The sequence below is a fragment of the Hyaloscypha bicolor genome, assembly GCF_002865645.1.
Source record: "Hyaloscypha bicolor E unplaced genomic scaffold K444scaffold_153, whole genome shotgun sequence".
In the NCBI taxonomy this organism is placed as follows: Eukaryota; Fungi; Ascomycota; class Leotiomycetes; order Helotiales; family Hyaloscyphaceae; genus Hyaloscypha; species Hyaloscypha bicolor.
In genome coordinates, this window is record NW_020194655.1 from 37,329 (window position 1) to 60,432 (window position 23,104).

The 23,104-nt window shown below is 46.5% G+C and overlaps 6 protein-coding genes across 6 annotated transcripts; 2 read left to right on the plus strand and 4 right to left on the minus strand.

Annotated features, from left to right (window-relative positions):
• Nucleotides 1–359: 359 nt before the first annotated feature.
• Nucleotides 360–2,679, minus strand: K444DRAFT_635391 (uncharacterized protein; the record flags this gene model as incomplete). Its single annotated transcript, XM_024883859.1, has 2 exons — nt 360–1,809; nt 1,874–2,679. 2 exons carry the CDS (start codon nt 2,677–2,679, stop codon nt 360–362), a joined length of 2,256 nt encoding a protein of 751 aa, XP_024730260.1.
• Nucleotides 2,680–4,300: 1,621 nt separating this feature from the next.
• On the minus strand, nt 4,301–5,657 carry K444DRAFT_635392 (uncharacterized protein; the record flags this gene model as incomplete). The annotated part of the gene is made up of 4 exons (XM_024883860.1): nt 4,301–4,671; nt 4,725–4,913; nt 4,999–5,587; nt 5,643–5,657. 4 exons carry the CDS (start codon nt 5,655–5,657, stop codon nt 4,301–4,303), a joined length of 1,164 nt encoding a protein of 387 aa, XP_024730261.1.
• Nucleotides 5,658–8,980: 3,323 nt separating this feature from the next.
• K444DRAFT_489890 (ankyrin) lies at nt 8,981–9,319 on the plus strand (the record flags this gene model as incomplete). Its single annotated transcript, XM_024873189.1, has 1 exon — nt 8,981–9,319. A coding segment is annotated over one exon (339 nt), but the record flags the coding sequence as incomplete, so codon positions are not given.
• Nucleotides 9,320–10,943: 1,624 nt separating this feature from the next.
• On the plus strand, nt 10,944–12,993 carry K444DRAFT_668168 (phthalate transporter). Its single transcript, XM_024887378.1, has 6 exons — nt 10,944–11,282; nt 11,331–11,496; nt 11,549–11,657; nt 11,715–11,857; nt 11,907–12,184; nt 12,233–12,993. The coding sequence occupies exons 1-6, from the start codon at nt 11,068–11,070 to the stop codon at nt 12,768–12,770; spliced, it is 1,449 nt and encodes a 482-aa protein (XP_024730263.1). The 5' UTR covers nt 10,944–11,067; the 3' UTR covers nt 12,771–12,993.
• A 184-nt stretch (nt 12,994–13,177) lies between these two features.
• K444DRAFT_619135 (HET-domain-containing protein) lies at nt 13,178–16,995 on the minus strand. The gene has a single exon (XM_024881460.1). It carries the CDS (start codon nt 16,532–16,534, stop codon nt 13,349–13,351), a length of 3,186 nt encoding a protein of 1,061 aa, XP_024730264.1. The 5' UTR covers nt 16,535–16,995; the 3' UTR covers nt 13,178–13,348.
• A 2,568-nt stretch (nt 16,996–19,563) lies between these two features.
• K444DRAFT_619136 (WD40 repeat-like protein) lies at nt 19,564–22,611 on the minus strand. Its single transcript, XM_024881461.1, has 5 exons — nt 22,191–22,611; nt 22,040–22,142; nt 21,758–21,994; nt 20,576–21,713; nt 19,564–20,526 (listed from the first exon to the last, which is right to left on the minus strand). The coding sequence occupies exons 1-5, from the start codon at nt 22,308–22,310 to the stop codon at nt 19,899–19,901; spliced, it is 2,226 nt and encodes a 741-aa protein (XP_024730265.1). The 5' UTR covers nt 22,311–22,611; the 3' UTR covers nt 19,564–19,898.
• Between the last annotated feature and the right edge of the window lie 493 nt (nt 22,612–23,104).

Consider the following 23,104-nt stretch of genomic DNA (forward strand, 5'->3'; position numbering starts at 1 on the left):
AATGGAAACTTAGGATCGATCAATCACTAGTGTTCAACCGCAATGCAAAGAAGGGAACTAATGCACAGGGCGAGAGGAAACTTAGGATCGCCCACTCATCGTCTGTCAAATTAAGGCGGTGCGCCTAAGCGAGAAGCTAATGCATGTTGCGCAGAGATTGGGAATATCGGGCTGGCGGGTTTCCACCGCACCTTCACTGATAGGCCCTGGCAAGTCCTTGATGGTGAAGTGCGGGATTAGATCGGAACTCCACCAATATTAGCAGCTAATGCACCTCCAGCAAGCTTGATTTGATGCGTTGACCCTGGTTAATACAGGAAATTTGTAACGGCCTAGATGAATGAATTGCTTGACCGAGTTCACAGCTCCGGTAGGTAAGAACAGAGTGTGTCTCGCACTATCCTTCGTTGACGGCGCCAGCGAGTCATGCTATTGCCTCCCCTCTCGCGGATGGCTAGATTCTGAGGCTCAGACACGGTGATCACGGTCTTGGGGATGCGGCTCAGTATTTGAACACGCCGGAGTTTCTCTTCCTTCGCACTCTTGGCTCCATAATACGACTTGAGCCAAAGTCCCAACCGCCTTGAAAAGCAAAAGGCCCGGATCCGACATAGTAGGTCCCCTAGACGCAAGATCTCAATTGCTTCACTCATATACCAAAAGCCCTTGCTGCGGTCGTGACTCGGGGAAACGGTCTTTCCATGCTCGTTCAAGTACTCAAGGTAGTGCTTCGCGACCACTTCCGTCGAAAACGCCAAGGCCTGGGCGTGCTCCGTCCAGTGTAGGCGTTGCATCCTCGCGCGCTTGCGACATAGATCCGCGCTTTGAATCCAAAGCTGGATTGCCTGATCCACAACATCCTTGGTGTTGTACTTGCTTCTTGATATGGCTTCTGTGTAGTCGTACAAAAGGCTAATCTTTTGCTCGACCTTGGTATTGGGGCAAGCTTCCATAGATTCAAGAAGTGCTTTGTATGGTGGTTCGAGCAATTCCGTATGCACTTTAAACTTGTTTTTCCAGTTTTTGGTGCAATGTGATCCCATGTTCAGTATCATGCGATGATTGCGTGGAATGCCACCCGAATCCACAAGGACATGAATGGTCTTCCAGTACGCCAGACCCACTGTTGTTCGCAAGTCATCAGGCGAAAATTCCAAGACTTTGATCAACGAGTCCAGGAATCTTACTAAGGGATGGCTCCCAAGAGACTTTGAGAACTCATCTCTCAGATGCCGCAGCAAGACTCGCAGGAGGATGAACTCTCTGCGCTTGGGAAAGCGGACATTGCAGAGTGAATGGCATATCGTCCAGAAATGGATTAGAATGTTGGGGTCGCAAGATTGAGCAGCTGCCTTTGATCGCTCTAAGACTTTGCTGAACAGGAAAAGGACGTGGTCGTACAGCATTGCATCGCCGAGAAGTGCAATGCCAGAGCATTGGGCGGACAGAAGTCGCCAGGACTTCGACTTGTCTACCGCTCCCATTGGCGGGATGAAAGAGGAGGTGTCAGGAGTCCATCTTTTGCTTTTCGTACCTTTATCAAAGCACCCCTTGATCAAGTTGTCGAGTTCATGAAACATTTTCTCCTGGTGAATGTATGCCTGGAAAGTAGGACCTGGCGCGGGATTAAACCTCGTCTTTCTTTTCGATGGCTTTTGTAGAAATATGGTGGCAGAATCTATCATCTTTGTCTCGTTGCTAGGCAAGGCCTGTGCTGCCCGGCGGCGGGGAGTCCTCCCATCATGATCCGATCCATTTTTTCTGAACTCTGGCCCCCACTCGCGAAACTTATTTCCTAATGTACTGCTCCTGTTCCGATTAGTTCAAAATAATTGGATAGATGTCCCGCCTAGGCAGTAACAGTGCCACTTACGAAGTTGGGAAATTGTGAATCACAGTCAGCTCGAATGCTATTTCTTTTGTGGTATGTTTATCCAGCATTAGCCGCTTGAGATGATGTTCACGCATGTACACCCAATCAGCCTCTGAGTATCTATGTTTCTTGCCAGCGTCCCCGCCGTCCTTCTTTTCCCTACGTCGCATGGGAGGAGCAGATATTTCGATTTGAATTAGCGGCGGGCATTGTTCAGAGTAGCTGATATTGCGGCTCGTATTTCCGAGGTTGAAACCTGTCCCAGAGCCGCTTTCGTTTACGTTGCCGCTAATATGATTATGCAGGTAAGCCGTGCTGGCAATATTGTGATTTGACACTCCGTTCAAGCCTTGAGGTGCGGGCCAATTGGCCATGGTTTCGACATGAGGCTGGAAATTGAGATGAGGCTGAAAGACGGAGTCATTGAATGGCCATGGACTGTTGGTTGCTTCAAATCCGCCATAAAAAGCTGTACTGCCATGCCCGCTCTGCTGGCTGAAATTGAGCGGTCCTAGATGCCCATCTCCACAGGAGCCGCCTTGGTCGGACATTTTATTAGCCGTACTAGAATTGATGTAATCGTGTCTAATAGCTTGCAACATGGGGAAGTTATCTTCGTTGATCATGATATTGTGCTCATCTAGGAACGGAATAGGCCCTAGACCGTCGTCATTGAAGCCACCGCAGGGTTCATTCTGGAGGGCATTTTGCCCAAAGATGTCCCCATCGATGATGTCGGATGCATCATGCTGGACGGCAAATTGGCCTGGTACTGGTAGTATTGCAGTCCAGTCCAGATCGTCCATTCTGGTTTCCGCACGGGAGAGGTTGGGGAATAGGCGTGGTACTCCAAAATAAAGCTGGGAAGTACAGAGTAAGAAGAACTTAAAGCCTCTGAGACACGGTTTTCGACGCGCTGAACGTGAGACGAGTGCTGTTCAGGCAGACATGCCTGTTGGAATACGGTGTACTGCATCGTCCTCCTTGGCACTTTCTTGGTGTGTGTTGAACTTATGCCTGGCGGCCTGAGGCACTGCAACGCATTTCAGGCACGTCTCACTCGTGGTCCCAAAACATCACAAAAAGCACCATATCAAATTTTTGGAAAGCACATCTCAAAGCATCTCGAAGTCCCTCAGAAGGGTCAGAACTAGCCTCCTGGGCTAGGCATTTTCCTTTATGGCATGCCTAGCCCAGCGAGCGCGCGTTCTGATCGATCTGAAGGGACACCTGTCACTTCCACCAAGCAAGCACCGAAAACAACGCTACGACGGCCACGAGAAATGGCCCTTCTCCTTCCACGGGATAGGCTTCACACTCAGCAGTAACATAGGAACCTGAGACCGCGGTACTATCATCACCAATACATAGCATTTGCAGCACGTTTCACCAGAGACCCAAAGCCTCACTCAACATCCAAACCTCCCAAAATCTTCAAGCTAGTGACGACAACCAGACCGCACGATCTCGACACACGACACATCACCACACACAGAACACGGAGAGGAAGTTGCTCACCTCTCAACATCAGGCTAAAAAGTGATGCCCACACTATTAGTCGATTAGTCTCCCCCCGATGACGTCGCTACGATCTCGATCTTGTACGCAACAACTGCTGCAGACTACGAGTGCCTTGCCCACACGAGAAGTCTACGTTTTCCGATAGAACTGTCCCGACTTGCGAATATTTGGTCCGTATTTGCACTTAACCCCGAGGACACTATGATGATGGGTTTGGAAGAAGTCACAAATTTGAAGATTCATTGGAGGAAGGGAGTTGAATGGATTTTTGGCGGTAGCAGGGGGAGACCGAAGGTACATTGACACAAGAAGGACAGCAGAAGCGGCTGCCAATGAGCCATGCACATAAGGAAGACACAAAGCACTCCTTGACACGAATATGTATATAGACGTAGATGGGAACCAGCTCAGCAGAGGAGGTTGCTAGTCACTTTCGGGTGATGAAGTCAAGTGCGTTTACGATGGTAGACGCAGTTCGGCGACTGGTGCCAAAGCTGGGCTACTCTGGCATAGCTACGGACAGCTGGAACCGAGTATGAATCAATCAATCAATTAATCAATCACTATGTGGTCCCTATATGTGGCCTTAATGCCCTAACCTCAAACTCATAGCCTCCCCCGCCCAACCTTTTATGTCACTTACGGGGTTCCAATAGGTCATCGGAATGCTTCTCCACGCCTCTTTTCACAAAAAGGAACGCCTCAAGATTTCCGAGACCAGGATACCTACTAGAAACACTTCAGATGGATGGTCCTCACCTCAAAACTCTGTCAGCGGAAGGTTGGTAGTGGCAAGAGTACGAAGGGCTATTTAAATGGATTAACAACCAAATTTATTTCTCCAAAAAGAAGTCAACGCCATAAAACTTTCAGAGCAAGTGCATTAAAGCCCTAGTAGCGATAGCTTCAAGCTGAGGTCTGTACCGCCCTGTAGGCCTTAATGAGATCCTCATACATATTAGCCTCATTAACCCAGCTATTATTATCATCTGGATATCCTTTCCACTTGACCCAGTATTGGGTAATCATCTTCTTGCGTCTCCCTTGACTAACTGGGATAACTTGATTATCTATAACTCGCTTAACTTCGAACTGGTTATCCTCGGGGTCCACAGCGGATGGCCTAGTTTCCTGAACAGCTTTTTCGTTGAGCTGCTGAGATTCTGAGTCTTGATGAGAAGTAGGTATGCCTTCTATAGAGCCGTTACCAGGACTACTGTAGGCTCTACTAATATATGTGTCCGGTAGCTCTTCGTAATCCAGAATATTCCGTAGATCTAGTTTGTAATAAGCAAACGGTATAAAGATTAAATAAGCAGTCTCGAGTTACCTGGATCTAATGAGTCGCTGACAAATACAAAATCTTTATTAAAGTATTTGCGCCCTCCTTTCTCAGTAGCTATATCTTTATATATCAGAACATTAGTTGACTCCACTAATAGCTTCTCCTCGGGTAGAGTGTCTCTAATAGTCGAAAGGTCTAGCCTGTCACTGTCGTCCGCTGGGGTAATAAAAGCTCCTATATTTAGTCAGACTCAAGCCTCCGAAATATCGGTGTTATTAATATATACTCGGAGCTGTGGTAATATGTATAAGAGACTCACCAGCCTCTAAGGCTTGAGACTCTTTGTCGAGGTCTGTAAGGTCCTCTACTTCGATTACGTCATATTCCGATACTATATTGCATACCTCAGAAAACTCCGTTATTAAATTCGATTTACAGGAGGTAGTAGTAAAGCTTTGATGTGGTAATGAGCGAATTGTATTGTCTCCGACAGGTGCGGCGGTATCCGGTATAGAAAGAAGGAGTAGGTCAATATTGCCATTAGCGTTATTGGGAATTTGTGGTACTGGCGTATGAGTCGCGCTCCCGTATATGTCTGTTATTGGAGTTAAAGCCCTGGAATTGAGTAAAGGCGGCGTTAATAGAGCTATCGAAGGAGCAGTTAATAGTATACTTAAAGGAGGAGAACGAATAGCTGCTGGATTCGAGGCATTAGGGCCCTTTTGACCCCACTGTTCCGCCGTCTGGTATATAAATTCGTATACTGGTTTGGAGTATTCTCTAATATCCGTATCTGGTTCGCACTTAATAACGCTTCTGACCTTCTTAATTTTAGGGCAACTGGCATCCACTTTATCTAGAGATCGAGATTTCTTCGTTCTCTTGACGAATTCAGTACCATAATTATTCTGAAGGTGAAATTTCACCTATTGCGCTAATACGAAAATGCCGGGACAGTATAACCTTGAAACTGGGCATTTGGGTAATATACCCTTATATAGACTTCTAATATATTTTTCGAAAATTCCAAAGTAGTCGGAAATATAATCTCTCTATTTAACTTTGTTATGGAACTAATATATTCGTTCAGTAGCCAAAAGCATTACATTGTCTAGATAAAAGGGACATATACTAGGCAAAGCTAGGGTCCTGCCGTAGAAGAGCGGATTATACTGAGCTAGTAGGGGTTTATGGCCGTCCAAGTGAACTTGGTAATAGTTCTCCTACTAGTCTTTTCCCATAACCCATTTGCTATAGAAGAAGCATAATTCTGCAAATCCATAAGTAGCTCTAAGGCTCTTTCTATAGCAGCTATAGATATGCTTCTATCTCTAGGCAGCCGGCTTACTATTCAAAATTATAATATTAGTACTTTGTATTATATAAACTCTAAAAAGGTTTTAAGAAGTATACGAACCTATCTATCTTCCTTCTAAACTCTGTTAGTAAGCAAAGGCACTTCTCTGGCTCTAAGCCAGGACGAACCGCTACTTCAGTTTCTTACTAATAAAGCGAGATTATATTATAGAGAACTACTTGGCCTTCTTTACTATAAATAGGAGTAATAGTAAACAAGCTAGATGCCAGGCGGTTGTATTCTGGTATTAAGGTACGGATACGGGAAAATATAGTCTGGTAATACCCGATTAAGTTATTTTCGCCTTTATTAGAAGGAATTCTGCTCGGCTAGAGTTTCCGACACTTGCAAAGCTCTTCGGTAATAAGCTTTCTTTTCTCTATACATAACTTCTTTTATTAATCTATAATAGCCGTATCATCCCTAGGATCTAGAAACAGAGCTTCCAGCTCCTGTTTAATAGTAGTAAACTCTGGGTTATTTTCAAGCTTATATTATTTTTCTGCCGGGAAAAACTGCCAAAGTTCAGGATTATAATATAAGGTTATAGACCGAAATCTGTTATTAATAATACTATATAGCTTATTACTGAAGTAGCTGCTTTGGCTATTAGTTCCAGTATTATTAGGTATATAATAATTATAATAGGTATTCTTATTAGTATAACTGCCATGCTTTATTCTCTGAGCTATTAAATAGAGCTTATCTAAGAATTTATTAGCTTTAAAGACAGATCTGCCTAATAATTACTAGTAAAGTATACTAATAAGAAATAGATCTTCTGCTCTAAAATTATAGATTATAGGCAGGAGCTTATATCCAGAACAAAAGCCTAGGTCTCTTATATATTTACTAAATATATTTGCTATATTAATCTCTCTATCTTCTTTCTAGAAGAAGGGCAGATTAAGGACCTCTAAATTCTAATAGAATTAGAATATCTTATTCCTAAATAGGTCAAGATTAAGAAGCTTATTTATAGTCTTATAATCTCTAAAGATCCCTTTTATAATAAATTTGGCAAGATATATAAGGATTAGATTATAAAAGAGTAATTAAGGTTATAAGCCTTTATATAATAAATGCTCTGGCTTATTTTATAATTAGTCTTTAAAGAATAGTTCCAAGATATAAAATAATAGAACCTTACCTTTTATCTAGCTTAAATATTATATTTTTGGTATCTTATATAACTTATATTATAAATTCTGCCCTTTTATCCTTATTTCGAAATACCCTAAAAGTAATATTCTAGTAAAATAGCTATTAGTTATTTGCCAAACCTTGGAAGAGTTTAAGAATATAGAGAACTTATATAATAATAAAGGCCTTAGCCTAACTTAGGATAGTAAGTTAATTATATGAACTTACTAACTCTTACTAATATAAATACTTATATCTATAGCTAGTCCCATACTTCTAATCTGGTTCTTGGCTTCCTATAAATATACTAATTATTTAACCAGAGTTATATTCCAAAATAAATAAAATAAATTATTATACTATACTTTCTCACTTACTTCCTATAATACAGGCCGATTTCCTTTTATAAAGAGCCTTTTATAAACTATACTTTATTAGTAATTATATATATTAACTCAAAAATATAGAAATACTATATCCGGAACTTATATTTGAGATAGTAATAACTACTTTAGGGTCTATTTTTAGTTTCTGTTTAGCCTATTACTAGCCTGCTATAAGATTCTTCTATAAGCAGATAATAGAGCCTAGCCTAGTAATATTATTACTATAGGTATCTATAATACTATATGTAATATATCTAGCCTAATCTTTTAATATCTCTATATTATCTGGAGTAGCTCTAGAATATTCGAGTTTAAACCTGTTTAGTAAAGAAATAAGTATTAGAAGAAATTTTTATTAGAGATTAGGAAATAGTTCTTACTAGTCTTATTATACTAGGGTATAAGTATAGTTTTTCTTTATTTCTGGCTAGAGATCTTTTTTTACTTTTTTTCCGTTAATAATTTCTAACTTAATACTAGAGCCTTTACTACGGGATTATATAAAGAACTCTTCTATTAATTTCTTTTTAGGTATTAAGGATACTAAAATAGTAACTTATATGAAATAGAAGATAGAAGGCAATTAATAAAACAAATTTTATAGAGAGATTTAGAAAGATAATTAAATAATAAGATTAAAGAAAAGAGGTATTTAGATTAAGATAAGTATAGAGTAATAAGGAATTTATAAAAGGGAAAGAAGTATTCTCCTTAGGAATATCCATATTAATCCAATTTATACTATAGGTAAAGTACTAAGTATATTTTTGGAAAGTATCTACTTTAGGTTCCTTGGGAACTTATTTGGGCTCCTTGAGTATTATTATTAAAACTTGATAAAAGTAATATAAGAGAATAGAGGCCAGATCAAGTACGATTAGTTAAAAAGCGAGAAGTCAAAATACGTAATGATATGGTAAATCTTGCTCAGGATACTCAGGCTTGCTCAGGTGAGCTGCTCAGGGTACTCAGGTGAGTTGCTCAGGGTGCTCAGGGTGCTCAGGGTGCTCGGGTGAGTTGCTCAGGTTGCTCATGTAGCTCAGGTAAGTTGACTGAGCCGAGGGTGAGCCGAGGGTGATTAGCGCCTGAGCAAGAGCAGCAAGCTTACTAACTGAATGCGATGGAGAAGAATCGGAAAATTAATTGATAATACCACTTTATTCTTACTATCTCACTCGAATCAAGATAGTTCATATTATAAATCTCTTGACTGGATGTTTCTGAACTGGACCTTGCCGGAGTTCTTACGAAGTTTAGATTCATTAAATAGCGCGGTACTCACAAGTGCATCTGAGAGTGGGCAGGAGGCAGTTGTAAAGCTGCTACTAGCGACGGGAGGAGTCGAAGTAAACTGGAAAGGCAACGATGGCGGCTGGACGCCGCTACTGGGGGCGGCCAAGAATGGGCACTATGCTGTGGTGTACTGGCTGCTCGAGAACGGCGCCGAGCTCGAGTCGAAAGATATAAATGGCCAGACGTCATTATCGTGGGCGGCCAAGAATGGGCACTATAATGTGACGTGGCTGCTGCTCGAGAAAGGCGCCGATCTCGAGTCGAAGGATACAAGTAGGCGGAAGCCGCTGTCATTCGCGGCTGAGAACGGGCACGAGGACGTTGTAAAACTGCTACTCGAGAAGGCCGCCGAGCTCAAGACGAAGGATAGCTTATATGGTGAGACGCCGTTGTGTTGGGCGGTTGGAAACGGGCACGAGGCTGTGGTGCAGCTGCTGCTTGAGACCGACGCCGAGATCGAATTGAAGTATATTAATTGGCAGGCGCTGCTGTCGGTCGCGTATGGGAACGGGCACGAGGCCATTGTACGACTGTTGCGTAAGAAGGCCGCCAAGCTCGGGATGGATGATGCCTTATAAGAATATGTTACTAGAAGACATCAAGAAGCGTCTTTCTGAACATATCGGATAAAGAAAATTGCCTCGGGAAAAATAAGGGGGGTGGAAGAGCCGTGAAGTGTAAGCAGGACTAATTGCAGATGGGGGGGGGAGGTTACCGCAAGGTAAAGTCCTTGACTGTATAACTTAACCTAACCGTTTCGCAGTAGAGATAATGGGGCATCGACTTGGAGACGGTAGCCTTTGAGAATATCTATAGTAGATATGCTCAAAATAGGTCGCATTCTGGGTAGGAAGGGCGACTGAGCAGATGTAATGCGGATTGTTTACTTACAAATGTTTTCGAGAGAGCAGGACCTTGAGATAGTTGCGCAAAGAAGAAGCTGGGACTGTGTTCTCGATTTTTCGACTTTCTTTTCATGTGTACGACTACAACAATTCGCAATTGCATCCGTGTGCTGCTGTTGCTGCTGGTGGTGGTGGTGGATGGATGGATGATACGTGGATACGTGGATGCGTGGGTGCGTGGAGGATGCTTGGAGGATGGATGGATGGGGAGACCTCGTATACTTTGCTGCTCATGTATCAAACCCGGCGGTAGAAATACAAACTCACGTTCTTGATTGGTTTCTTGCAATAAGATTCGCTCCATGAGTAAATGCTTGCAAAGTACCGTAGACTTCCATGGCCTCGGGAGGAGCTAAAGATTTCCGACGAGGTCGGCAAAAGAAGGACCGCAACGGCGTTGCCAAGGACCTCGGTCATCCCGGCTCATCCGCTTTTACCCCGCACCCCTTCCCCATTTCCCGCCACTTATCCACATTTCCCGCCACTCGCTGCCGCATCCCTGGTTCGTGAGGTGCAGACTACGTGTAACCAGTACTAGTAAGTACGGAAAGAAGTAATAGTAATCATATCCGGATACCAGCTTCTCTGATCAGTGATCGCTCCTTATTTGGTAAGATTGTAAATGTTCGGAGCAGACGCCCTTAACTTTAAAGCAACGTCCTTCCTTCGAAGAAACATCACTTCACCACCTACCAGTCCGTGAATCTCGAAAATTGACTTCGTCGTTGCTTCCCAGGCAGCATCCTTGTGAGCTTGCGGATCAGACCCCGCATTTGGCACTCGCTCTCATCCGCCTCCAATCAAAACTACCGAGTTGCATATTGCTGCACAAAACCAGAGGCGATCTGCTAGCTGAAAGGTTCACTTTCATTGCTCCGCCTTCATCTAATGTCTGGAGACCCCGGGTTGACGCTCAATGTAGAGCAATGTGCGATCTGGCGTCGGACGCCAAGATCCTACCGTTGGCCGGCGTGTGTTCAGATTGCTTGGAAATATTGGCGTGCTGAATGAAAGAATGCGAGACCAGCCTAAGTAGGTGATATCATTGGCTTTGATAAGCTTAGTCAGGATCTATGCATCCTTTGGAATATTCTTCAATTGGGCCGAGCCGCTGGGGAAGATACCGAGCTATTTAATCTATCGCCGCCACCCTAGGTATATCTCTTGCAAAATGCGGGGTCACCGTTGTCTTTATTTCATAAATCTCGAGGCTGCGTCCTTTCTCTTGTCTGAATTCTCTATCTCATTCATCTGCTTCCAGCAGCAAAATCTCAAGCTTCGTTTCTTTATTCTAGCATTTTATCATGTCTCAAGAAGACCTTGAAAAGTCCAGAGATGGACTCCACATGGAGCACACTCCTTCTGTAGACTCCAACGATGCCCGAATTGCAGAATACTCTCCTGCAGAGCAAAAAAGCATCGTGCGAAAGGTCGATCTACGACTTGTTTCCACCCTGGGTGTCCTGTACTGTGCGAGTCTGATGGACAGAACAAATCTTGGATCCGCAGCAATTGCAGGGTAAGCAAGACTATGTTTTTGGAAGCCAATACTAACGTATCCTCCTAGGATGACTGTGGATCTGAAGTTGATTGGCGCAAGATACAACATTATCACACTGATCTTCTTCATCCCCTACGTCATCTTCCAGCCACCAGCGACGGTTGTCCTCCGAAAAGTTGGCCCGCGAGTCTTTCTATCCGCCATCACACTCTTCTGGGGAGCGACAATGATTGTAATGGCTCCCGGGAGACTTACTACACGCAGAGATCTAACAATCGATACAGGGCTTCGGTTTTGCTCCCACTTGGGATGTCCTCGTAGGTCTCCGCATCATTCTCGGCGTATTGGAGGCCGGTTTCTTCCCTGGCTGTGCATATCTTCTCAGTTGTTGGTGTATGTAGTTCAATCAAATTCTCCCCTACTTTCTCCATCTAACAGCACATCCTGCAGATCCAAGATATCAACTCCAAAAGCGAAACGCAGTCTTCTACCTCATCGGTAGCATGGCATCCGCACTTTCTGGTATTCTTGCATACGGTGTCATGCAGATGAAGGGCCTCGGAGGGCTTTCAGGATGGAGGTGGATCTTCGTGGTAAGCCTATAAGTCTTCGAATTGTAGCCCAGGGTTAACTCGTCCACGGATGGAAGGACTTCTTACCTGTATCGCCGGCATTGCAGGCTACTTCCTCATTGTTGACTTCCCCGAACTATCCAAAAACTCCTGGAAATTTTTGACAGAACGCGAAGCAGCATACGTAGTTGCAACAATTGAAAAGGACCGAGCGGATGCGATCCCAGAGCCATTCCGCGTCGGCGCATATCTTAAGAACGCACTGGATATGAAGGTTTGGGGATTCGCGTGGTTGTTCATGCTCACGACCACCAACAGTTATGCCATAGCTTACTTCCTGCCTATCATGTATGTCCAGTGTTTCTTCAAGCGGCGCCTAGCTAACCGGATCGATAGTCTCCGAGTGGGAATGAAATTCTCACTAGCAAAAGCACAGTGCCTCGTTGCTCCACCTTACGTTGCAGCCGCTATAGTCATGTATACCCAAGCCCACTATGCCGACAAACTGCACCTCCGTGGCCCAGTCGTCGTCTTCAACGCTATCCTCGGCCTCATCGGCCTTCCGCTCCTTGGCTTCACCCACAACAACGGGGTCCGATATTTCGGCGTTTTTCTTGCCACGATCTGCGCCAATGCCAATGTCCCAGCCGTGTTGACATATCAGGCGAACAACATCAGAGGACAATGGAAACGGGCTTTCTGCTCTGCGACATTAGTTGGTTTCGGTGGCATTGGTGGCATTATTGGAAGCACAGTCTTCCGTGAGAAGGACTCCCCGGCGTACCGACCAGGAATTGAAGCGTGCTTGATTGCAAATGGGCTGATTATTATCATCGTCGCCGTTATGACATTGAGGTTCCGAAGCGAGAACAAAAAGGCTGAGGAGGGAGGGAAGGTGATTGAGGGGCAGCAAGGCTTCCGATACACGCTTTGAGGCGGCGATTGGTAATTGGGACAGAATGGAACAGGGAAGTTGTTGGGCGGTGTTGTTAGCAATGTGATCTTGACGATGTGCTCAATTGGTCGTCCCATGCTTCTTCAGCTTTATGAATTGTGCCCTCGCTTCGATTCCGCCACGGAAGAGAACAAGACAAGCTGCAAATTTGGAGCAGTACGATTCAAACATGTGGAAATCTTAAAAGAAATGTGACGATGAGCAAAGACCTACAAGTATTTAGGGAGACCACTTTTAGAACCAAGGCTATATCATTTATGGCCAAGTGGATCTCAAGTTTCATTTTAATGTCTGCGGCCAAGTACTACACTGTTGTCAATAACCTCACTACTTACCGCATGTATGAGTACTAAAAACTCCTCACGCAGGAAAGGCTTGCTAAATTTCATCACTTTGACATTTTTGGAAGAACTAGAAATGAGAAGGTAAGAAATGCTGACAAACTTCCCCAGGATATAACCCGAACATCCGCAATGGAAACCAAATTGCCCGCCTCCAGAAGACCACAAACATCATTATCCCTACAAGAACATACATATGCCGTGAGCCCTCCTATACTATCCAAGCACAACGACTTCGTCAACAGGATTTGACAGCCTCCAAGCATGCTTGAACAATTTCCCAAGTCCCAACCTCGTCCTCACATTACTTGCATCTTTTGCCGTGACCAACATGACATTATACAGTGGGTAATCGACTATATCAATGCTCAGCTCGTTGCCAAAATACTGTGCTTCAGATAGGACAACGAATTCGTAGTCCATTCCGGCAACGATCTTCTCGGGTTCAAGGACCTGGACCGTTCCGACCTCATTACTGTTCACGTCCCATATAGGCATTAGCTCCATGGGAGCAGACCTGCTCGACTCTGGCTCATCATCTAGCTCGCTGTCCGTCTCATCTTGGATACCCTGGATTTGTGGGTGCCGGTGGAGCTGGAACTGTGAGATCTGTGTACTGAAGACCAGATGCCACTTGTCGATATTGGGATGCTCATCCATATCTACTTTCTGTGCAAATGGAGACTGGGGGTTCGAAGCTTCCCATTGCTCTGGGATCTGGCCACGCTGGATCCAGGAGGGCCGTAAGTGATCTGTTCTCCAGATCAGGCCGGTTTCATCAGATTCAAGCAAGGCAAGCAATCCCATCTCTGCAGCCTCGCCGCGTTGCTGTGTGACAACCATCTTACGTGGAATTGAGAATAACGGGGATTGGGATTCCCAGTCCTTCGTCTCTCTACAGTTACCCGGGGCCGGCCACTCTGAGAGCCCTTCTCTACCTCTGGCATAAAATCGAACCAAAGGTCGAATTCTCTCTAGTCCATATTCCTCAACTAGTTTCTCTAATGCTCCTTCGTGGTCCGTCCTAGGTGAGAAAGTCTTTCCATAATCTTTTTTCCCAACCCAACCTGCCCAGGACCAACTAGGCATGCAGGGTTGGTTGCAGCGCTCACAATGTTGTCGACGCTCACATTTGCCTTCTGGCTGCCAGAGCAGCGCAACATCAAGGACAGGCTGGGGCAGCCCGTACCGAAACACCTCACGCTCTCTTTCTTGTATACGCCCGAAGACGCGGTTCAGTGTTGGCAAGGTGCCTTGAAGAGCCCGAAGTACGTCGGATGCGTAGGTCATTCTTCTGCCTGTGTAGTCTGCAACAAGCGTCGCGTATTGTTGGAAAGCTTTCGATCGTACAACAGAGACTGTACCATCTTGTGAAGAGCTTGAGAAAGGAGCTGGATCAAGTCGTCTCCGACTATGTTCAAAGTTCAGTAGAGGGTACCCCAGGTTTGAGCCTAAGACTGCCACCGCATCTTTGGCAGTCATGTCTTCAAAATGGACGACTTTGCGGCAGTGCCATATCATATGGCCACCGCTAAATACGATCAGCCGATTTGAGAGCAACTTCTCTTGAAGAGTCCATGCTCGATTCTCCCAAGGTGCCAGACTTTTGCCAGTAGCAACAGGAATGAGAACATTGACTCCATTCCTGATCTCCGACACGACCTGGTCGATCGGGCGTTTGGTCGAAATGCCTTTCAAGGGGGCATTTGCATTCCCACCATCAGCTGCCACAATGGTAACGACAGCATTTGCATAAATTTTGTCCATCTGCCCAATTTGCGTGTCTTTCTCGCTTTCGTCGTCTTGTTTTATACACAGGGCGTCGACCCATAAGTATTGAAGACCTACTCCTCTCGCGACTTCCATGGCATCTATAATAGCTTGTGGAAGATTTACTCTTTTAGGCGAAAGCGCTCCTTCATTGACATATTTCTCGATGGTTTTGTCGTCGAGCTTGGGGTATATCCAGTCACCCCAAACGTAGCTCAGTGCGGCGTATTGGACACCTTCGGGGGTACACTCATGGAGGCGATGTTTTTGCAGATCAATAACTCGAAAATTTGGGATCAAGGATCCCTGTTCCCCTGGACGGAGAGATAAAGGACCACATACATGGCAACGTTCGCAGTTACTCAGCCACTGTTTTCCAAGGGAGAGATCGATTTTCTCCTGTAGGATTCTACCATACCGCAGCGATGGCGTTGATTCGGACTGATCGATTACATCGGTAGCGACTCGTAGATGAAACTTACTGATTTCCGCAAGCTGGGACAGAGGTTCCTGGTTGTGTCCCGCAACATGCACTGCAAGTAGTCCAGCTTCAGTACTGGCTCGTGTGTGCAACTTGATCAACACCCAGCAAGGCAGCCGCTTTCGTTTTTTACTGGAGAAGATCATTGCAGCCGTCAACGCTCCGTCCACCCCTTCAAGAATTCTCCTGTCTCTGTCATTCATATCCGTGCTTCCAAACATTGCGACCTTTGCCGCTGCCAAAGCTCCCATGAGGAACGGATCTGAAATATCATCCAGAAGCTGAGAGCTCTTCGGTACGATCGGACTTCCTCCGTTCGATGCCGAATCATCATTCTTGTTAACAGGGTGGAATAGCTTTTCCACCTCGACTTCTCCATCAGGAACTTCCCGGCTGAGTCCAAAGGGCCAAACTGCTTCACTTCTGAAGAATTTGTTTATCATGGTCGCCTTTTCAACCCATTCGCTGAACGGTATCTTTTTTAGAGGACGCTGAATATGGTCCTGTACGTGTGGATGGAGCAAAGGATCGTTTTCTTCACGACAGAGGACTTGGAAGATGAGTTCACAGAACAAACACCAGCCTCGTCGGACAATGACGCGCTCAAGTGGCCGAATATATTCGTAAATCTCCCGGCTCGGCGCTGGTCCTTGTCCAGGAAGACATTCCTCAAACCTCATCTTGAGGCAGTCTTTGCACAAACTTTTCTTCTGCCCCGCCGAACTAAATTCGGTGATAACCGTCTTCGATATGTCTATGGTGTCCTCTTTGATATCTATCGCCATATCGGCGATGTTATCAGAGAACCTCATCACTTTCCTAATGACACCACGAAAAGCACCCCAAACGGTTGTATCTCCAGACTTCCGCCTTGTCGTGCTGTTCCTCTTTCCCCCAAAAGGAATGTTTTCCCCAAAAGGAATGGAGACCACATCGTTTCTCTCATTATCGGATGTAGAGTTTGAGGATGCGAGTTCGGAAGGCCGTTGCCTCGGGTTGCCGTGCTCGTCGATATCTCCAGTTGACTTCGACCGTCTGAGGGGCAGCCCTGGGTTCTTATCTGGCAAAAGAAACCCGGAAATTGAAGAAAATCTTAAGGCCGGACGAGTTGGTTTTTCCTTCCCTTTCTGTGCCGCGGCGTCATCGGACATCTTAATTTGTGTTTGTGTGAAAGACGCACTTCGTGGCAGCGAAATCGTGCGGTGTTAAACCTCTGGTAGTAGTGCTGCTTCCGCGATTGCGATACAAATGGCAGAGGCCAGCAAAGAAGAGAGATGGGGGGCGGGACTAAGTCAGGAGCTGTCATCAAGTAAGGCTGCTGGAGGAAATAAGCAGGCTGGTGCCTGCTCTAGTCTTCGGGAAGAACGGATGCGAGGAGAGCGGCCCGTACCCTCTTCTTCTCCACAGTTCTGTAACACAACCTCATGAGGGTGTAGGCTTACCTGACTCTATTCGGTGGAAGCCTACTCCCCCCACGTGAGGCTGTGGCGGGAGGGCGTCTTCCAGCGAGGCTTACAGCAGGCGGATTTCCCAGGCAGATCTGCGGGTAAAACCATTTTTGGCAGAAGGTGGGACACATCCCAAGACGCCGCAGTCAACAATTCGCCGCAAGTGGACGGAGACGAGGCTGAGCTGAAAAGGAAGGAGTAATCGCTAAGCGAGATAGAGCAAAGGATTGTTTAGTTTACGTAAGAGGCAATCCACATGGTAAGCGAGCATGATGGGCGGTTGGCCTAAATAGCTATAAGCAACACATATATGGATATTCTATCCATAACAGGACCTGGGATAATCGAAGTTGATCCGTTCAACAGGCGGGTTTCTATTAGTGCTTTCTTTAAATTATGAAGCCGAGATGACCCTCACTTGAAACAGCGAACAAATCAGCCAACTCGGTAGGAATCGCACTTGAACATTGTATCTCAGATGCGACTGTGAAACTTTTTTAAACAAAAATTAATAGGAAAAAATTAACGGGGAGACAAGAACCCCAAGCTTAAGGTTACATGACCACATTTTTCCATGAGCCTGCGTCGTAAGAACTTATTGTTGTAGAACATTTCCATGGGTACAGGCGGTAAAGTGATGATACGGTGATACGGTGATACCCAGAAGTAGATCAGTCTCCAAAACAAAAGCCGCACTTCTATGTGACAATTCGTCTTTTCATACAAAACAGGACAGATTTTCCGAAACAAAAACTCAACTAAGCCATCCTCTACATCGACGTCAGCAGTCTTGGGTGAGGAATAGGGAGAGGGAGCTTACATGTTAAGCTCGGTAATCTTGTTTTTCCCCTTTACATATCAGGCTCAAAATAATTGGTCGAACCCACAAGGCTTTGAGCCGTGAAAAGCGGGAATGTCTTGGATGGTGTGAGAGAACCTCTGCTAAAATAAGTTCGAGAAGAAGTATTCGTGTCGTCGAACGCTAATTCCAAAACATGTCATTCAAGTCAATATCTGAGGTTAGCATTCGAGGGGAGCTACTACCTAGATGTTGCGGGAGATACACGTATAAAGGTAGGAGGGCAGAATACGTCCTCACCCTCGGGCGACTTGATTCCATGCTTTCAGCTCCAAGGTCAAACGTTGGGCCCAGAGGCGTCTAATTAGAAATATAGACAATCAATAACATCTTTAGGCACCCGTCCGCAAATTTTGGAATGGTCATGGAGTCGACATGCACCTCAGCCTCGATTCGCACGCTACATCCCACTGCCACTCTTATACTAGCGAGAATCCCAACCAAGAAACGGGGATGAATAAACCCAGTGCCGAAATTGAGAGATTTATCCCAGTCTTCAATCAAAAGAACTGCCAAAATGGACAATCATCATGTGGACTATTTCGCGTGGTTGATGAATTAAAAGCCCTGGTTGGGGTTGCAAAAGTGTTGGCATTCCTGTGGCGTTACCTTTGTAAGCCACTGGTGAGAGAAAACAGCTCCACGTGCATGGCACACAGCCTAGGTAACCAACATCGCCTTGCAAACGCCAGATATTAAGTGAACACGTGTGAGTCATTCCCTCCTTTTAATCCCTATCCCCGACATCCTACCAGAATGCCCAATCAGCTAAAGCTTTTCTACAATTGACCGCGGACCCCCATGGATCGCGACTTGATTGAACCATGACTTTTCATGCTATTAAAGCTTGCTGTGCCCCAACAGAGCCTCTGTGGGAAAACAGAGTGTATCATTGAACATTCTCGCAGACTATAGGTAAAATTATTGCTAAATCGGAAGCTCACTTAAAGTGCGAGGCGAAAGGAGAGGGCCCCGTGGGGTCACGTGATATACAAATACTGTGTCGATCTACTGGGTACATGGAGTTTGTATTTTCCAATCTGATATGCCGTGGCTTGAAGGCTTCCGTCCACGTGGAGTTCGAAATTGAATGTACAGTATACCCGCACTTCAAATCGGCATACATCTGAGCCGATGGAGACACCAGCCGATCTTACTCCCATGTCCTCATCAGACCGAGCATAGTCCTGTTGACCTGTTAAGAGGTTGTGTTCGCAGATTTTGTACCCCCGGAGCACAAAATATTGAGCAGCGAAGGATGACGATGTTGGCTCTTGAGTGACGAGAAAAGGAAAAAGTCATTTGGATACACCGAAGGAAATGGTGGTGGAATGAACGTGTGAATCAATACCACACACACACCATAAGCCCCGGCTTATTATCTAGTCACCACATATTGTTCATTTCTCGTAAGCATCTCAGAACTGCCTTTCGTCTATCAGCACAGTGGATATCGAGGCAATCGAACAATCTCCCACTTGAAAAGGCAACCAATAAGTAGACCGCAAAATCAGCACCGTCTTGATCGAAAATTCAAACGCGGAGACCCAAAAAGCAAGCTGAAATTTACAAAAGTCTCGTCGCTTATTGTTGTCATTCTCCATTTTGCTGTCAACTATGACTCCTCTATTCTTGCGTACTTAAGACCCAGCTGCTCTTTTCCCGAAACACAGGCAGACCACAAAGATAGGAGATATTGTGGACTCTAGGAATACCCCACCCCTTCTTGCAGGCATGGGACCCGTGACAGCCGCAGACTGGTCCAATTCAATGACTGTCACATCACCAGTGGTTGGAGAAGGGGTCCGGCATCCATCTTCACCTGGGGCATTTTTGCCTTGTTATCTCCACGACCTCAGTGGGAGACCTGATGCTCGCGGTTCGCAAGATCAATGCGTACAAGGCCGAGTCAAATAAATTGAAGTGATACCACATAATTCCATTCCAGTTAAACGACCACCAACGAATCACTTCATATACATACAGAGTGCGGCACGTGCACTGCCCCTATTTCTCCGCCCCTTCTCCCGTTCTCAGTATCCAGAACCCAGCCCCGGGATTCTCGCTCCTCTGAAAAGCAGCAAACCTACGTTCATTCTGTGCCCAAACACCAAATCGCTAATGCAAATCCACCCTCCCAGCCGTTTTACCCTCCAAACACCGGTCAATAAACCATACAGATAAAACAAATGAAAAGATTGTCCGAGTCTAAGCCGCCGAATTTTCTGCCCCAATAAGTGTAGGTGCAATTCGTCTTCTCTTCTTCTCTCCACCTTGCGAGGCATCCTCCTTCTCGCCAGACTCACTTTCACTCGCATCTCTCTTCACCCCACTGACAGAACTTGTCGTGCTTCGAGGTGTCTGAGGAGGTGTCGTCATCGGCATGCCGGTCATGAAGCTGACATTTCCTCCGGCAGCAGCGATGCTGCCAAGACTGCCTGCAACTAGGGGAGGGTTGCTAATGACGGACCCTGCTGCGCCTGGAGCATAGGAGGACTGCGTGGCGATTGAGGAGGTCGAGTTTGACCGTGTGGGGGAGGAGGGTCGGGCGGTCGGCCCCAGAGGAGCCGGCGGTGGAGAGGGAGCGATGGAGTATGACGAGGATGACCTATGATGGTGATTTGATGCCGGGAAAGGGGAAGGGGGTGCGATGGAGGTTGGCGTGGCCATTGGTGTATTTTGTGATGATGAGACTGCCGTGCTGGTACCAATCACCGGGTGCTTCGCGGTGGGCACTTCGCCAGTGTAAATTTGGCCAAGCTCACCCGGAGAAAAGGTCAATGTCGAGCAGAACCCATCAGAAGATGTCATGAGAAGAGTCAAGCCATCAGTGGACCTACAACAGGAGTTAGCAACGCGCGGGAAATATCTGGGGCCATGCTCACCAAGTCAAATCTGTGAAGGTCGCACAATGAAGATTGCTAACGACGCATAGCGGAGTCTGCTGCTGTGTATCGTACATCAGAACAGAGTCCTCCGTGGCAACAGCATAAATCATTCGATACGGTAGCGAGAAGGCCATTGTTGGGCCCTGCGAGCTGGCGTTTGTTGTCTCCACCTCTAACAATTTCGGCTTGGGAGACGATGTTGGCCCTGAGGGATCGGTTGTTTGTGGCATAAGTGGCGGAGGTTCCATGATCGAGTGTGCAGGAGATTTCGGTACCACCGGCTCAGGAAGCTCTGCCATAGTATCCTCGGCTGAAGACGTATCGATTGCAATATTCTTCGTCGTTACGGGTGCCTTACGGGTCGTATAGTAGATCGGAGAGCACTTGACTACCACGGAAGGCTTCTTGTGTCCTGGGAGATGTGCTATTGGCGGCTTATTGATTCCTCCTCTCGTGTATATGTAAACCGTATTGATAACTTCGTATAATGCCTTCGCAGTTTCATCCGGCCCTTTGTATTGAGTTTGGTATTGTCCGGCGGGTGTAAAAAGGAGGCTGCCATCAGGGGTGAAGGTCAATCGTCGGAAGAAGGACTTCAGGGTATCATTTGCGTAAATGTTGGCATTCTTGACTCCCAGCCCAATAGTATACGGCTTTGGCGATGGCTCCATTGGCATAACTGCAGGGAGAGGCAATGATGGCGCAGGGGAAGCCGATCTCCGCATTGACATTGCTGGGGACGCAGCACCAAAAGAAGATCGTCTGCTGTGGCTTATGGTGCTTGGTGGGTTCATAGGCAGAGCAAGAGACGTCGGCGTGCCCGGACAGGATGGCACAGGAGACCCGATGGCGTTGCTGGTAGATTCGTTGGAAGCTTGTGATCGTAGGCCCATGTCTGGAGGAGCTGGGCTGTTCGAGGAGATTCGTCGACCCGGCAAGTCCATCTTCAAATTTGTTCCAATCTTCCTTGGATCGTCATCCCGGTTATCTAACGTAAATGTACCCTCCTTCGTCTTCAGCGTGTAGATGTGTACGGATCGATCAGAGGATTGAGTTGCAATGTATTCGTTGAGGGGATCCCAGGCCACACCTTGAACATAATGCTGATGCTCGGCGATTTGGCGTATTAATTGGCCTGGAAAGGTTAGCATAACGTGCAAAGTCGGGCTCCTGACATACCAGTCTGAGCATTGTAGATTCTAGCCACATTGTCCATGCTGCCCGTGATGAAGTAGATACCATCCGGAGACCACGCAAGGTCATAGATTTCAGCGCCAGAGGACCGGCACATATGCTTCGTCCGCCAAGCTTCCTTGTCCTCGATTCCATCCTCCCCAAATGTAGGTTTTGCAGTCTTCGTGTCGAGAACCCAAGTGATCACGTTTCCATCATCTCCGGCGGATGCCAATACATCTCCTGCAAGCGGTCAGTAGATTCCAAGCCCCAGTCAGGCAATCATACCTCTAGGAGCCCATCTCACGACATTCACTGCTTGCGTATGCCTGATCATTGTACAGAGGTACTCGACCTTCCTATCCTCACCATCCGAATCTAATCTCCATAACTGTAACCATCAGCATTGTCCCCAGCTCCAGCTGCGCGTTGAACGTACCCTGACATTGTTATCTCCTCCTCCCGTAGCCAATCGACCTTTCCCATGGGGCTGGAAATCTGCGGAGTATATAGGAGCATTCTCGGCATGCCAGTTAACGATTATGGGTGAGGCTTTCATGATTGCCGCTTAATTAAAGCTTTACGAAGCTGCCGTCGAGGTAGAATACGGCGGCAGCACCGCTGCTCTTCCTGTGAGACAATTCGAAACTCTCGCCTTTGTCGTGCTGGATACGTCGTACTGGTTTGCAGCGGAAGGTTCGTCTTAGTCGACTCGCAACGTGAGGAGATTCGTGGTTTGGGGATCTGCAGGTGCAAGGGTAGTGTGAGTCGTGTGAGGCCGAGCCGTAATGGGTCGTGAACGTTCGCGGGAATGTAAAAGGATTTGGAGATTGATCTTCACCGTAAACCGTCGATTCGAAGATCGGATGAGGGGGGAATTGGAGTTGTGGTTGTTGCAGACGAGGGACTGAAGGGCGGATGCTGAGGTGCAGAGGTGCTGAGGTGCTGAGGAGTAACGGGTGCAGGCGCGTCGGAAGCAGCCAATGGAGATCGAGGTTCGCGTCGCAAACCACAGAGGCGAGAGAGCCCAGCCAGCCAGCCAGCCAGCCAGCTTGGATTTCTGGTCAACGCTCAATAGCTCAATAGTCAAGTTTTACATTGTTCCGCTCGCAAGGGAACTATCAATTGCTTCACGCATTCCATTGTTTGTCATTTCTTTGCAACAATTACAGCTGCAGCTAAAGACTTCTGCTTCCCCGGAGCATGTGCATGCATGTGTATGGTCTGAGGTCTGAAGCTTCACATCCCCCCTCCTATCACACCACCGCCTTTCTGCGCCTCACGTATTGTTCACTCTATCACAGACGGCCGACAGCTGCCGACGCTTTGTGGAGCAAAGCTGGGCTCGACTCA